Source organism: Ochotona princeps, chromosome 4 (assembly GCF_030435755.1).
Source record: "Ochotona princeps isolate mOchPri1 chromosome 4, mOchPri1.hap1, whole genome shotgun sequence".
In the NCBI taxonomy this organism is placed as follows: domain Eukaryota; kingdom Metazoa; phylum Chordata; class Mammalia; order Lagomorpha; family Ochotonidae; genus Ochotona; species Ochotona princeps.
The window spans coordinates 85478076-85495115 of NC_080835.1; the positions used below are offsets into that span (position 1 = coordinate 85478076).

The following is a 17040-nucleotide window of genomic DNA, read 5'->3' on the forward strand; positions in this document are numbered from 1 at the left end:
TACTGTAAAGCGCAACTCAGTTCCTGCGCAACATACAGATGTGGCTAGTTTCAAAGCATTTCAGTAGACTGTAAATAATAGGCTGCAATTGGGAAACCAACACGTGAAACGACCAAGTTTGATAAGCGCGAGCCTGCCCGAGTTCCAAGGCGCAAGGCAGGCGCAGAGTTGAAAGGACTCATAAACAACTTCCAGGAAAGTGTGGGCAGGGGCAGCCAGAGCCCTGGATTCTGAAAGCGCCTGGGCCGCGAGGAAAATAAATGCAAAGGGGGGGGGGGGGAGAGAGTAGAGGGAGCGAGAGGAGGGGGGAGAAAGAGCAAGCAAACTAAATGGACCGGTTCAACCCCCACCCCTAATCAACACTGGAAAACAAGAGAACAATTATTTGACTCCCCAGGAGACTGAAGTGGACCGAGGGGCCCACGGGGGAAAAAGGGGGGTATTAGGGGCTCCACTTCGCCCAGCCGGCGGCCGCGGGCGACTCCCCCCACGCACATGCCAGAGTGCCCCCTCCCCCCGGCCGCCGCGCCGGCGAAGGTGCGGAGCGCGGCGGCGCGCGCATTGTGCAAGCCCACCGCGGCCCGGCCGGCTCCCCACCCCCTTCCTGCCTCCCCACCTCCCGACCACTCCCGCCAACCTCCCGGGAGCCCCGGGAAGAAAGAAAGAAAGAAAGAAAAAGGAAGAGAAGGGGGTGGGAGGAGGGGGGAGGGGGGAAGCTCACCCACAGACACACACACACACACACACTCCCGCGGCTGCAGCCGCAGAGACCAACTCCCAGGGGAAAAGCAAATCTCGGCCCCGGACTCCCGGAGGACGGGGGAGCCGAGAGCCACGGCCCGGCGGGCGTCCCCGGGTCCTCCCCTTCGCCGCGAGACCCCCCACGCCCGTCCGGCTCCTGGAACCCCCTCCCCTGGGCAGAGCGGGCGGCCGCGGCTCCCGAGCGCCCCCCGAGTCCCGGGGCCCGCCCGACGAGGAGAGGGGCAGAGGCGAGGCGAGGTTACCTGTCGGGAGTGCGATTTGGGCTCCGGAGGCTTGAAGAAGGAATCGGGCAGCTTCCGGAGCCTCATGGGCACCGTCTGGGGCACGTTGGCCGTCTTGGGGTTCATGACCGCGTTGAAGAGTGCCTCCAGGTCGGTCTCCGAGTCCCCCCGGACGTGCACGATCTGGTGCCCCGCCGGGGGGGCCTGGGGCGCCGCCTGGGACGCTTGGGGTGCCGGCTGTCCGGGCCCGGACGGAGGGCCTTGCCCCTGGGGGGGCTGTGCGGGCGGCTGCCCTTGGCCCTGGGGAGCCGGCTGAGGCGGCGGCTGCTGCTGCGCGGGATCCATGGCTGCTGCCTCCCCCAACGCGCACCCCCTGACCAGGCGGGCGAGGGCTCCGCCGGGACGCCCCGGCTCCTCGGGCCGAGACGGGAGAAGCGACGAGTGCGGCGGGCTGGGCGGCGCTGCGCGGCGGGAGCGACGCTGTCCTCGCTCTCAGGGCCGGGGGGCTGCGCCGTGGCCCCGCATCCCCCGCCTCGGCGCCTCCGCCCCCGCCCTGCGCCCGGGCTCCACTGGTCTGGCGGCGGCGCCTCGGGAGGGGCTGCCAGAAACTCGGACCTGCGGCGCCTCAGAACTTTTTTTTCCCCCTCTCTCCCTTCAACTCCGTTGACGGAGGCCGGACAGCTAGTTTGCCTTTCCCCTCCCCCTTTCTCTTTTATTTCCTTTTCTTGTTCCTTCCTTCCTCTCTTTCTTTTCCCCGGCGGCGGCTGCGCCCGACTGAGACGGAAACTCGCCTCAGACGCCAAAACTAAAGTTGAGAGAACCGCCCGCCCGAGCCGCTGGCCGGCTCCGCCTCCTCCCGGCTCTTCCTTCCTCTGCGCGCCCGCCCGCACTGAATCTTCGGCCGGCCGCCCGCCCGCTGAGGAAAACTTTCCCCGGCCAAGTTACCACATTCCTGCAGACTCCGGCCTGCGCCGGCGCACGTGACCAGCTCGCCCTGCCCCCGCGGCCCCGACCCAGCTCCCGCAGCTCCAGCCGGGTCCGAACGCCAGTCTGAGCGGAGCGCGGCTGCCCTGGGGTGCAGAAAGTCCTCTTGCGCTCGCCAGCACGTACCGAACCAGCCCAGGCCCAAAGAGCTGGGGAGGTGGAAATCCGTTTACATCCCCCACCCCGGCGGAATGCTCTGTTGCACATATTGAGCTTAAAAATAGATAACATTAATAGGCACCGATTTTAGTAAAGATCCTTTTGAGGTTTTTTTTTTTTCTTGGTAACTTGGTTTTCAAAAATGTTCCCTTATCCCAGTATGCACAAATGCACTTGAAAGGGGTAAAAGTTGACAAGTAAGTGGTTGAAGCTGAGCGTGAAGTTCTGTGAATGTAATTTACTGAAAGTAACAAAAGCATTTCGTTTTTTTTTAAAAAAGTGAAAATCAGGGACCAGCGTTAACGGCAAAGGGGGTAAAAACCCAGCCCGAGAGGAGAGCATCTCGCATGGCTGCTGCTTGGTGGCCCAGCTGCTTCATCTCCCATCCAACTCTTTGCTAACGACCTGGGAAAACGAAGGAAAGTGGCCCCGTGTTTGGGCCCCTGCATCTAGAGACACCCGGATGAAGCCCTGCCATTGCAGCCAGCAAATGGAAGCATGCTCCTCTCCTCCACCCCTCCCCGTCCCCAGCCCTTTCAAATGAATCTTTTTTAAAAAAGGAGGGGGGTACATCACAGGGTGAGCCTCCTATGTGAACACCTCTTGGAGCCCTGGCTGCTCCACTCCCACGCCAACCCCCTGCCAGTGTGCCTAGAAAAGCAGAAACAGGCCCAATTGCTTGGGCCCTTGCACCTATGTGGGACACCTGGATGAAGCCCTTGGCCTCCGGCCAAGCCCCAGCTGTTGCCATGTGAGGATTGAACCAGCTGATAGAAAACCTCTCAAACGTCATTTCCTCCTTAACTCTGCTTAATTTCTAACTTCCGTTCTGGACTTATTTTTATTGGGAAGACGGATTTACAGAGAGCAGGAGGAAGAATGGTCTTCCATCGGCTGGTTCATTCCCTAAACGGCCACGACGGTCAAAACTGAGCCAAGCTGAAAACAGGAGGTGCTTCTGGGTGTCTCACACAGGTGTACCCTCCACTGCTTCCCTAGGCCATAAGCAGGGGGCTGAATTGGAAGTGTGGCAGCCGAAACACAAACCAAAGAGAGTAGGCAAATTGAGTCATTGTGCTGGGCCTTAACTCTGCTTCCTCATGACTTTTTAAGTGAAAAATTATAACTTTTTGCAATGCTTAGTGTGGCAACTCAGTCACTGGAAACTTGAACACAGAATATCATCACATCACTTTACATCTTTCATCTGTCAAGAACTGGGGGCCTGACCTCTCAGCCCTACAACCAGCACAAAGCTGGACTCCCTTACTGTGGCCCAGGCGCCCCACTCTGTGTAACAATGTCACATAGGTAAGGAATCCATTTGAAATATTTTCAAACAGTGAAGATCTAAAGTCTATACGCGCTGGTAACGTTGAGATTTAAGTCACATACTGTACAATTTACCCATGTAAACAATTAATTTCTTTAATTTGTGGAGTTGTGCAACATCTCTGGAAGTCCACTAGCTCATTCTAAATAAATCTGGCTTCAGCTTTTGAAGATTCTGTCTGTAATTCCAGTGAAGCAGGGGTATAACTAGGATTAAGTAAAGGAAAAGGCCTCTGGGCAAACAAGATAATCTTTTTCCTCTAGCCAGGACATGCCCAGAACAACTCCAAAGAGGAAAAAGTCCCCCAGTGTGATGTGGGGGGTTGTGCCGGGGAAACAGGCGTCAGACACTGAGCAGCTCCTCTGGACTCCCACCTTGCTGGCTGGATAAGGAATTCCGGGTCAAGGATGCCCAGGACTGCTTCTTCAATGTCCCCATCCACCCTACCACCCTCTTCCCCCACCAAATGTCACATGCATTTAACCACAGAACTTCAGGTACAGAATTTTAGCGCTCAGGTTCTAATTCCACCATGTGTGTCTGTGAGACTGGACTATTTATTTAACAATCCTTAATGCTGACACCTGCCTCACGTTGAGGCATGAATTGAGTCAAGGACTAATACGGATTTAGCCCTGGTTTTGACCTATCATGAGCTCTGTATCATCATTGCCCCATGTGCACAGATGCCTTCAGAGGCGGAGACATGACCTTTCTAAGCACAGCCCATGGAACTCTGTGACAGTCTCTCCCATCCTCACATTCAATAACCAAGCACAAACTATGTATGAAGAACCCTAACCTGCAGTGGGCATGTGACAAGAGTGGTTAAAATACTTCCTGTGAGGTGCGCACCCCATGCTAGAGTGCCTGGGTTCAGGTTCTGGGTTCCCTCCCAATTCTAGCTTCGTGTTATGCCAGGCCCCTGGAGGCAGCAAGCTATGGCAAGTAATTGGGTCCCTGACCTTGTGAGACACCTGGATTGATTTCCTGGTTCCTGGCCTTAGCCAGGTCGAGCCCTAGGTGTTGCAGGCTTGGAGGAGGGAACAACACATGCATATTCTCACAACCTCCTTCCTTCCCTCCTTATCTACCTATCTGTGTCTTTTCTCTCTGCCTTTCAAATAAGATACACTTTTTTAAAAATGTTATAACTTCAACTGAAGGAAAAGTTTAAGAACCAAAGCAATTTCTGAATTCATGGAGTTGTGATGGAATCGGTCTGTTATCTAAGAGCATTTACTGCTAAGAACAGTATAATTAAAAGGCTCAAGATACAGCACAGGTGGCTTTGTTCAATACTGTTCCACCTGTCATTAAACTGAGAACAGAATTATGTGGATAAGTGGACTGAAAGGCCTTTCAAGTGACTCCTATGTTCTGTAAGCACCTTTGTTAACATCAACCAAGACTGTATAACCTACTCATCTTTATAAAATTTCAGACAGTATCATTTATGCAGGAAGCCCATTGGACAGGAATAAAAGTATATAGTCTGTTTTTGACCGCTCTCCTCCTCTGCTGAGTCTCTCTTGCAGCAATTATTGGTTTAAGTCACCTTGAGATGGGGCGGCGCCTTCTTCACACACCTTTTCCCCGGATTGTTTTCAGTGCCCTCTTTGATCACTATCTCAGACACTAGTCTTAAATTCCTTGACTTCTTAACTAGAATGGACATGCATATCTACTTCACCTCAGCTACACCCTGTTCTCATCCAGAAATACTCCAATTGTGAAATCAAACTATATTGTATCATTCTTTGGTGGTCTTCCATTACTCACAGTTCATTTATCATTCTCTACAATCTGTCATTCCCTCCTCTTTTCACTTGTGCTGTGGTTTGAATGTGTTCTTCCAAAATCAACACGGACTTGTGGACTCTGGAGTCACCCATTAGAAAATGTCCTCAACGCCACCTGCTGAGAGGTGTGGTGCCCACCGTGAACAAAGCCCTGACAGTCTCCCCATAAACCAATAGGAAAAACCTCCTACCCTTACAAGGCTTTCACTCCACAGACACATTGTTGGGAAGGGAAATCCACATTATACAGCTTGTTAATAAAGACTTCACACTTTGGTTCCCCCTTCTACTCAACACTTCTAGAACTGAGCTCCTTTACCCGCGACTCTGCTCTACCACCACCATACAATATATGTGATTTCTAATTTTTTCAATTGATTTATTTTTTTAAAGATTTATTTTATTTTTTATTGGAAAGGCAGATATACAGAGAGGAGGAGAGACAGAGAGGAAGATCTTCTGTCTGACGATTCACGTCCCCAAGTGGCCACAATGGCCAGTGCTACACCGATCCAGAGCCAGGAGCCCCGAGCCTCTTCCAGGTCTCCCACATGGTGCAGGGTCCCAAGGCTTTGGGCCGTCCTTGACTGCTTTCCCAGGCCACAAGCAGGGGGCTGGATGGGAAGTGGAGCTGCCGGGATTAGAACTGGTGCCCATATGAGATGCTGGCACATTCAAGGTGAGGACTTCAGCAGCTAGGCCAAGGACAGGGCCCTATGTTATTTTTTCAAGATTATTTATTTGAAAGGCCGAAAGACCAAGAGAGGGACAAAAATACATACTTGGTAGCATATTCATGTTATAATGAATTTCAAGATGGGAAATCTTAAATTTTTATCAAAAGTTGATGACAAATTCCGTAATAAAGGATTTTTCAGGGCTGACATTACAATGCAGAGGGCTAAGATGCCGACTTTTAGGGTCCCACGTTGGATCACTAGTTTAAGTTCCAGCTGCCTCACTCTGACTGCGTTGCTTGCTAATGAGGTGCGAAGGCAGAGGGAGATGTCTCAAGGGCGTGAGGGCTTACCACCCACATGTTAGACCAGATGAAGGTCTCGGATCCTGGCTTCAGCCTGGTCCAGATCCTACTGTTACAGCGACTTGGGGAGTGAACCAACAGATAAAAGCTCTCTTACTCTCTTTGTCCATTGATCTCTCCCTCTATATATAACTCTGTGTTTGAGATAAATGGTTTTTTTTAGATCTCTTAAAAGGTTCAGATTTATGTATTAATAACTGTAACTGTTGTTTTGATGTATACTTATCTTCCATGTGAGTCTGGCATTAAACTAAATTTCCTGTGAAAAGTCGATATACCAGACTCTAAAAGTGCTTCTTAATACTGAGCTTCTCCCCTCTTTATCTGAAATACTTAGTGTTCTAATAAACAGGGAATAGCTGGCTACTAGTCTAAGAATCCTTCATATACTCGAATGTAACTATTACAACTTCCCTTAGTCTTTTTTCCAAGCAATCTCAATTCCATGACCTCTGCGCAATCTTGTTGTTCAACTCTTTAATAACTTCTTGTAGTTCTCTGAATGTTCTCTAAGTACTCTATGTTCTCCCGTTGTTAATACACGTATAATCTAAAACATTACATACTTACAAATACTTGTTTAAAATTTGTTAAGGTTTTCTGTAGCAAGTGTATAATTTAACATTGAAAGATCTATTTTGGGCCTGGTGCAATAGCGTAATGGTTAAGGTCCTCGCCTTGAACACGCCGGGATCCCATATGGGCTCTGCTTCTAGTACCGGCAGCTACACTTCCCATCCAGCTCCCTGCTGGTGGCCTGGGAAAGCAGTCAAGGACAGCCCAAAGCCTTAGGACCCTGCACCCGCGTGGGAAACCTGGAAAGAAGTTCCTGGCTCCTGGCTTCGGATCGGTGCAGCACCGGCCGTTGTGGTCACTTGGGGAGTGAATCATCGGACAGAAGATCTTCCTCTCTGTCTCTCCTCCTCTGTACATCTTCCTTTCCAATAAAATAAATAAATCTTTTTAAGAAAAGATCTATTTTGTTTCATAAAATCAAAATTGTAACTTTAAAGCACTTACTCTCTTTTTATTTAAAAGACAGAGAGAAAGAGATGGATTTTCCAAATACTCACAACAGCCAGGACTGGATCAAGCCAAAGGCAGGAGCCACAACTCATTGCAGGTCTCCTGAGTAGGAGTCAGAGATCCAAGTCCTTGAACCATCACCGGCTGCTTTGCAGGATGTGCAGTAGTAGGAAGCTGGGTTAGAAGTAGAACAGCTGCGACTCAAACCAGACCTTTGATATGGGTATGGATTGCCCAAACAGCAATTAAAAGATTTTATTTGTTTATTTGAAAGACTGAGATAGAGATAAAAAAAAATCTTTTATTTTGCTGGTTCCTCCCCAAACAGCTGAAATAGCCAGGGCTGGGCCAGGCCAAAGCCAGGAACTGCAGCCCATAGGCAATGGCTTAACCTGTTATGCCACAGTGCCTGCCCCGCAATTGTTTTTAAAGATTTATTTTTATTGGCCAGTAGGATATACAGAGAGGAGGAGAGACAGAGAGAAAGATCTTCAGTTCACTGATTTACTCCCCAAAGGCTGCAATGGCCGGAGCTGTGCCGATTCGAAGCCTGGAGCCAGGAGCCTCTTGTAGATCTCACACACAGATGCAGGGTCCCAAAGCTTTGGGCCGTCCTCGAATGCTTTCCCAGGCCACAGGCAGGGAGCTGGATGGGAAACGGGGCCACCGGGATTAAAACCAGCATGCATATGGGAACCCAGCAAGTGAGAGGCGAGGACTTTAGCCGCTAGGCAATCATGCCAGGTCCTCAATTTTGAACTTTTATAATATGTGTAGGAATTAATTTTGCTAAATTAGAACATTATTTTATAACTAGCCACATGTAAATTAAAATTCAGTTCCTTAGTCACACTAGCCAGATTTCAAGTGTTTAACACTCACACCTGTGCTCACTAACCACAGTATCAGCAGGTATGGAATAGTCTTCTCACTGCAGAAATGCCTGTCAGGCAGTCCTGGGTTAATTGCTTTGCCCAAAGCCATACAACTCTTTAGTGGTACAGCCAGAACATCCAGTTCCTGGTCTAGAGATAGCTCACTGTTATCTAGTGTCTTTACAAAAGACAAAATACGAGAGTCTGTTCTGTAATATATAAACATTAAGTTTAGGTTCAAAACATTTGAGTTGGGCATAAATTCTGATATCAAGAAGATTTTAAAAAGAGAATTACTTAAGGTAGGATTGCAGCCTATATGGAAAATGCCCAATGGGGCTCTGTCACCTTTTCCCTTCTGGCCGCTAGAGAGGGGTGTGTGTGGGTGTGTGTGTGTGTGTGTGTGTGTCTGAAATGTCTCCAGTCCCTTTGACCTTCCCTGGGACATCAGAGACTTCTCATCTCACACTTCCATTTCTGCAGTCAGATCCTGGCTGCCCTCCCAGGTTCCATCCAGCCTTTCCTGCTCCCATCAGTCATCTATAGTTCTACATCCTTTTCCCTGAAGAGTCTTTATTCTCCTTTCTTGCCCATTCAAAACTGTAGTAGACTTGCCCTGTATTTTGTACTCTAAAAACAATGATGAAAAAAATCATAGTGACTTTCACTGGCATGAGAACTATACTTTCATCAACACATCCTAATACATGGAACTGTTTTATGCAATTTCTGTTTCCTTTCTGGATTACAAAGACTTCAATTCACTGTTGCCTTTTTACTTCACAAGATTGTTTCCTGTTGGATATTTTAAGTAGAACTGTTCTAAAAGATCAAAACCTGGGGTCTGAGAATCATCCTTGATTCCCCAATTAAATCTATGAATAATTAACATCAGTTTCAGGTTGAAGAACACATCTGGAGTACATCCACTTTCCTCCAAATATTTCTTTATTAAAACTGTCATGATAAAGCACCACAGACTGGGCTTAAACACCAGAAATGTATTTTCCCACAGTCCTGGAGGCTGGAAGCCTGAGATTGGGTTGTTTTCTTCTGGGACTTTTCCTTAGCTTGGAAAAGACTGTCTGCCTATTATTCTTTCTTCCTCAAAACCAGTCTGTGACTTCCTTTTTTTCTCTTTAAGGAGTTTTTATTTACTTGAGAGTTAGAGAACATCCATTTCCTGGTTCATTCTCAAATGCCTATAGCAGAGTGGACCAGGCTGAAGCCAGGAGCTGGCAACTGAATCCAGGCCTATTGTACAACTAGCAGGAAATAAATCGTTTGAACCATTACTGCTGCCTTTCAGGTCTGCATTAGCAGCAACTTGGAGTCAGGAATAGGAATTAGGGGCCAGCATCATGGAGCAGTGTGCTCTAGCTGCTGCATCCTCTGTCCAACTCTCTCCTAGTGGCTCGTGCCTCTCATGTGAAAGATGGAGGAGGATGGAGTTCCAAGCTCCTGCCTTCATCCTGGTCCAGCTGTGGGCCTGACATCCTTCTGGGGAGTGAACCGGCAGATGAAAGGTATTTCTGTGTCTCTATCCCTCCCTCTTTGAAGCCATTCAAATAAAATAAATCTAAAAAAAACAGAAGAGCAGAGTCAGGTGTCAGCTCAGTTACTGTGAAATGAGATGCAAGTGTCTTACTTGCTAGGACAAATACGTGTACCTGTCTTTTGTTGTTGCTTGAAGATCTATGTATATATTTGAATGTCTAGGTGAGTAGGAGGAGACTGAGAGAGAGAGAGAGCAAAAGAGAGAGAGAGAAAAAAGTTCCACTTATTGACTCACTCACAAAATGGACACAGTGGCCAGGCCTGGACCAGGTTGAAGCCAGAAGTCAAGAACTCCATTCTCTTCTGGGTGAGTGGGGGGACCCAAGCACCTGAGCCATCACTCACATTTCCCAGGCACATACATTAGCAGGGAGCTGATCGTAAGTGGGTACAGCCAGAATTGAAATTTGCATTCTAATACAAGATACAAGCAATGCAGGCATCAGCTCGACTCATTGGGCCATAACCCCTTATCTTTTCTTTTAAAATGCCCTTCAATATTCTTCAAAGAGGCTTTTCATTATAGATCATAATTACTGAATCTCTAAGGACATGGCAGTATGTTTGAACTTACTGTTCTTTTAAGATGCTGGACTAAAAAAAAATAAAGATGCTGAACTATCTGACATTGTCTGTACCAGCAATGCTGGGGCACACTTAAATAACAGACTGATGGAATTCTGACTCCTTATGGAGGACTATACTATTGTAGCAACATGGGGAAAATCTGTCAGTGGGTGGGAGTTTGGGGGGACCACAGTCTATATGAAATTGTACCATAAAATTTTAAAAAAATTAGCAAAAAAGATGTATTTATTTGAGAGGCAGAGCTATATAGAGAGAAGGATAGATGTGAGAGAAAGAGAGAGGAAGAGAGAGGAGAAAGAGCTTCCATCAGCTTGTTCACTGCTAAAATGTAAGGATTCCCTTTGGGTCTCCAATGTGGGTGCAGAGTTCCAAGTATTGGGCTATTTTGCACTGTTTGCCCCAGTGCATTAGCAGGGAGCTGGGTCAGATGTGGGGCAGCCAGGACTTCAACCAGTGCCCATATGAGATGCTAGCATAGCAGGCATTTGCTTAACCTAATAAGCCGCAACACTAGCTCCACTTATATTTATTAAGAAAGCATTTTTAAACATAGCGGTTTATTTTGTGATAAATGTTAATAAAAGATACCACGTGATCAAAAAATTTCTTGAGTAGAAATTATTCTGGATGCCTTTTTTTAAAAGGTTTATTTATTTGTATTGCAAAGTCAGATATACAGAGAGGAGGAAAGACAGAGAGAGATCTTCCGTCTGATGATTCACTCCCCAACTGACCACAATGGCCAGTGCTGTGCTGATCTGAAGCCAGGAGCCTGGAACTCTTCTGGGTCTCCCACGCGGGTGCAGGGTCCCAAGGCTTTGGGCCGTCCTCGACTGCTTTCCCAGGCCACAAGCAGGGAGCTGGATGGGAAGTGTAGTTGCCGGGATTAGAACCGGTGCCCATATGGGATCCTGGCATGTTCAAGGCGAGGACTTTTAGCCGCTAAGCTACACCGGGCTCCTATTCTGGATGCTTTACTCCTTCCTGTTTCGCCACACAACTTTCTAATAGCCAAACAAATTTTAAAAAGTAAGGAATATAATGTACAGATTCCTAGTATCTGTTAAAATAAGTCTGTTATATTTTTTTCCTCTGAGAGAGAGATAACACACAAAGTAATGTTAAGTTTCACCCTTATTCAAACCCAGGTTAGCCTACCTATCAAAATGATCTTTAACAGGTGTGCCAATTCAGGAGATGGAAGACTTTCATTAACGCTGTCACGTATATCCCTCAATAGAGTATCCCAGTTAACAATACTGAATGACACAGAATACAGCTTTTAGTAGTAATGAATGCAGCTTTGATTGTAAGAGCCAGCATAGTTCCTAGTCTTTTATTCTTTCCTGTGTTCTTCTGGTTTTGGTTATCATTTTCTCCTTCTTTCCTTTAAGAAAAAAAAAAAAAAAAAAAAAAAAAAAAAACAACGAGGGTTCAAGTTGGCGGCCTAGTGGCTAAATCAATGCCTTGCAACCACCACCACCAGGATGCTATACAGATGCCAGTTCATGGCCCAGGTGATCCATTTTTGATCCAGCTCCCCGCCAATGGCCTCAGAAAGCAATAGAGGATGGTCCAAAGCTTTGGAATATCTTCCTCTCTGTCTCTCCTTCTCTCTGTAAATTTGTCTTTCCAGTAAAAATAAATCTTAAAAAAAAAGAGAAGTGGTTCTCAACACCAACATTGCCCACTACAATCAGTGCACAAGTACAAATGTACACATCAATGCTTTACCCCACAAAGAAGCTAGAGCGATTAAAATAATACTATTTCACATTCATCGATTTGAAAAATACTACACGTTTGACAATTGTTAAAGGTTGGGTCTTCAAGTGTTTAAGTACAGACCCGGCATGATAACCTAGTGGCTAGATCCTTGCCTTGCATGTGCCGGGATTCCATATGGGCACCGGTGTGAGTCCTAGCTCCTCCACTTCCCATTCAGCTCTCTGTTTCTGGCCTGGGAAAACAAGAGAGGATGCCCAAACCTTTAGGAACTTGCTGCCATGTGGGAGAGTCAGAAGAAGCTCCTGACTCCTAGCTTTGTATCAGCCCAGCTCTGGCTGTTGTGGCCATTTGGGGAATGAGTCAGCGGATGGAAGATCTTTCTCTCTCTCTCTCCTCTCTGCCTTTCCAATAAAAACAGATCTTTTTTTTTTAAAAGATGTATTTATTTTATTACAAAGTCAGATATACAGAGAGGAGGAGAGACAGAGAGGAAGATCTTCCGTCCGATGATTCACTCCCCAAGTGACCACAATGGCCGGTGCTGTGCCGATCCAAAGCTAGGAGTCAGGAGCTTCTTCTGACTCTCCCACATGGGAGTAAGTTCCTAAAGGTTTGGGCATCCTCTCTTGTTTTCCCAGGCCACAGGCAGGGAGCTGGATGGGAAGTGGAGCTGCCGGGATTAGAACCAGCGCCCATATGGGATCCCGAGGCATTGAAGGCGAGGACTTTAGCCGCTAGGCCACACCGCTGGACCCAATAAAAACAAATCTTAAGAAAAATAAAGAATCCTTCATATATAAAACCAAATGAAAAAAAGTTTTGAAATAGGAATTCTTCCATCATTGGAGGTAGCATAAATAGATCTAAAGATTTTAGAGAGCAATTTTTCTATACCTATTAAGGCTGAGTATACGGTGCAACCCTCCAGTTTCGAAAGATGAAAGTCTAGAGAATATTCGTCAGGAAGACCCGTATAAGAATGCTTGTCTGCACTGTTCAGACTACCAAAATATCTCACATTAAGGGGATGGGTGAATATAGCAAGATATACAGGGAGGAGAGACAGGAAGATCTTCTGTTCATTGATTCACTCCCTAAGCAGCTGCAATGACCAGAGCTGAGCCGATCTGAAAACAGGAGCCTGGAGCTTCTTCCAGGTCTCCCATGCAGGTGCAGGATCCCAAGGCTTTGGGCCGTCCTGCACTGCTTTCCCAGACCACAGGCAGGGAGCTGGATGGGAAGTGGAGCTGCTGGAATTAGAACCGGCGCCCATATGGGATCCCAGCGTGTTCAAGGTGAGGACTTTAGCCGCTAGGCCATGCTGCCGTCCCCAAATCTTACATTTTCTAAAGGTTACCCAGTCTTCCTCTTACAGCAATTACATTGTTAAAATATTTAACAAATTAGGACCTGGCACTATAGTCTAGTGGCTAAAGTCATCGCCTTGAATGTACCAGGATCTCATATGGCCACTAGTTTGTGTCCCAGCAGCCCTGCTTCCCATCCAGCTCCCTGCCTGTGGCCTGGGAAAGCAGTCGAGGACGGCCCAAAGCTTTGGGACCCTGCACCTGCGTGGGAGACCCGGAAGAGGCTCCTAGTTCCCAGCTTCGGATCGGCGCGCACCGGTCGTTGTGGTCACTTGGGGAGTGAATCATCGGACAGAAGATCTTCCTCTCTGTCTCTCCTCCTCTCTGTATATCTGACTTTGTAATAAAATAAATAATCTTTAAAAAGAAAGAAAGAAAGAAAATGTAAGATTTTAGGTTTCTTTGTGAATAACACTCATGCAAATAAAAATTTAATCTTCTTCATTTTTGTCTTTCTTTAGGGTACCTTTACCTTTCCTTATTCTTTCTTTCTTCATAAATTTTTCCTAATAGGGCTCTCATCCAGAGGAACCTTTCAGATCCTCTGAAATCTTTCAGCAATTACAGTCTCAATAAGACTTCAAATACATTGAGAATAATTTACTGTTTTTCTTCTGTTGTGCCCAACATAAGTATGGGAATTAGAATATAAGCTTCCTAATACAGAACCTTTTGTTTTTGTCATTGCCATTATTTGTAAAGCCTAAAAAGTGGCCACCAATCACAAGAGGGTCATCAATAAGTATTTGTGGAAAGAACAGTTGAGATTAATTCTTTGCACAAGCTGATTAACCAGACAGTCTTCTATAAACGCCCCAGTTGGTTTTTAGAAGCTTCAGGCTCATTGCTAAAGTTCTAAGAAGTTCTAAGATTGGAACACACATGACAGGCCCCTCAATCTGAACCCAAGGGGAAGTGCCGAGCTAGGGATTTTCCCACTCTGACCACAACTTCCGGCCACAGTGCCCACTTCCTGATCCTCAGTACCTCAAAAACCCAAAACCACATAATTCACCCAGGCTGCTAACCCTTCACCAGCCTTTTTATTTACTTATTTCTTTTTCCTGATGAGCACTTCATTGTCATATACTGTATGAAACCCAAAGAGGTTTTCTTTGCTATAAGCTCAGCTAATTCTGTGCTTTGAATGACAATGGTTGCAACAGATTTAATTACATTATTTAATAGACTTTGGACTTTTTTCATCCCAATCTATCATTGCCAGATTGATCTCTCTAGAATATCACTGTCATGCTGCTTCTACACCTACTCAAAACTTACGCATCATGTACTTAAAACTTTAAAATGTCTTAGCTTTGTACTGAAAACCCTCTGTGACTAAGTTCCCTCTAACTGGTCTTCACTGTTTTTACTTAGTAGCTACTTCTGTTACTCTCTGGTCCCTCCAAACCACCATTTGGTTTTTTCTGCATCTTTGTATTTATTTTTTTGCCTCATGAGACCGAAATGTACCAAATTCTCCCTCCTTCAGCCTAAGGCTCCTCTAATTTATAAGTTACAATTCTTTGAGACATTTTCCTTAAGCAACATTTGTAATTTCCAAAGAATGTTCTCAAGTTACAGAAAGTCTGCTGTCACAGGATCAGCTATCTTACTCTAATCTTTCTAGTCTGAGTTGATCACAACTCACTTTTTAAAATTTGGTTTCCATAGGCTGCTGCTGGTCTCCAGGGACAGTTTTGCCACAGGCAGGCTCCCAGGCTGTATCTCTAAGCCAACACTGTCCAGCCAAATCTAGACCATAATAGTTCACAAAATGTAACAAAAGGCACTAGAAACTTCAGATCTCATTATGAAAGCTCCTAAAGTCTACCAGTGTGCCTGCAGAGTATCCATGCTTGCAGACCTTGGCCACTGAGCCTTCCCTTTCACTGCATTGCCAAAAGTCACACTTCCAGGGCCCAGCTTCTCCCCCTGAAACAGACGCTGGTTATTAGAAGGTGAATATGTACTCAATGTCATGCAAGCACCAAACAATGTTAGGCATGGGAGATGCAAGACTAATTGAAATAGACAGTTGACGTTTTCATGAAAAATAGATGATTAAACAAATTATTATAAGCAGTTGGGCAAATCATTCCCAGTGTGCAAAGTGCTGCAGAAAAGGTACATGACCTCCAACATTCTGTAGGCCAGAAAGGATGGACAAACCAATCTGTAGAAAAGCAATTCTGATCTTAAGAAAACTTCGATAAAGAAAAATTCTGATAGACCTTTACAAATTATTTATTTTTAAAAGGTTTAGTTATGGGACCTGGAACAGTAACCTAGCAGCTAAAGTCTTCGTGTTGCATGCATCAGGATCCTATATGGGCGCCGGTTTTAATCCTGGCGGCCCTGCTTCCAATCCAACTCCCTGCCTGTGGCCTGGGAAAACAGTCCAGGATGGCCCAAATCCTTTGGTCCCTGCACCTGCATGGGAGACCTGGAAGAAGCTCCTAACTTCTGGCTTCAGATTGGCTTAGCTCTGGCCATTGCTGTGACTTGGGGAGTGAATCATCGGACAATCTTCCTCTGTGTCTCTGCTCTCTGTACGTCTGACTTTGCAATAAAATACATAAATCTTTTTAAAAAAATTTCATTATTAATTTCAAAGGCAGAGTGACAGATGGAAGGAAAAGGAACACTGTTACATTTCTTGAATGGCCACAGTAGCTAGGGCATGGCCTGGGGGAAGCCAGGAGCCTAGAACACCGGCAGGGTCTCCCACATGGGAGCAGGACCCCAAGCATTTGGGCTGTCATCTGCTGCCTTCCATGTGCCTTAGTTGGGACTGGAACCAAGAACTATGATATGAGATACTGGTGTCTGAAAGAGGTATCTTCCCCCATTTGCTATAACATCTGCCACAGGTGTTTTTATAGCTTACTTAAGGCCAGTTGTGATGGCTCAATGACTTGCAAGCACCAGGATTCCAAATGGGGGCCAGTTCATGATCTAGCTGCTCCACTTCCCATCCAGCTCCCTGCCAATGGCCTGGGAAAGCAGCAGAGGATGGGCTGAAGCCTTGGGACCTTATACTCAAGTGGGAAACCTGGAAGAAGCTCCTGGCTTCAGATCAGCTCACCTTCTCCCTGTAAACCTGCCTTTGCAAGAAAAATAAATAAATCTTTAAAAATGTTTATTAATTTTTCATTTTTTAATTGCAAGGCAGAGAAACACAGAACTTATACCTGCCTGAATGATTCACGATAGCTAAAGCTCAGCCAGACCGAAGCTGGGGCTCCTGGTTTCCCAAAGGGTGTCAGCCACCTAAGCACCTGAGTTATCATCTGCTGTCCCACAGATGCACATCAGCAGGAAGGTGATTCCCACCAGAAGAGGTAGGACTTGTAGCAGGTGCTTTGATAGCGAGAGTGGACATCCCAGACTAGAACCTCACTATTGGAACAAACACCTGCCCGAGGAAGAGAGCGTTCTGTATCATCATTCAGATCATTTATCTTCTTTTTCATATTTCCTCAGTAGAGAATGAATAGTCAAAATTCATAAAATACATGCTGAGCATCATTCTGAGCCTGAGACAGTTCTATTATTTTCTCTGCAATGAAAGTGCAGAAAAGTTAAATAATCAG

At 46.4% G+C, this 17040-nt stretch overlaps 1 protein-coding gene across 13 annotated transcripts in view; it reads right to left on the bottom strand.

Annotated features, from left to right (window-relative positions):
• YAP1 (Yes1 associated transcriptional regulator) overlaps window positions 1–1868 on the bottom strand; it is a 125367-nt gene extending 123499 nt beyond the window's left edge. For 2 of the 13 annotated variants that reach the window (XM_058663982.1, XM_058663988.1), the window contains exon 1: window positions 1005–1864. In XM_058663982.1, the coding sequence (XP_058519965.1) occupies window positions 1005–1328 (324 nt within the window). In that variant the 5' untranslated portion in view covers window positions 1329–1864. Of the gene's footprint in view, window positions 1–1004 lie in introns of all 13 variants that reach the window. The other 11 variants (XM_058663985.1, XM_058663981.1, XM_058663989.1 and 8 more) reach the window with 8 other exon arrangements.
• Between the last annotated feature and the right edge of the window lie 15172 nt (window positions 1869–17040).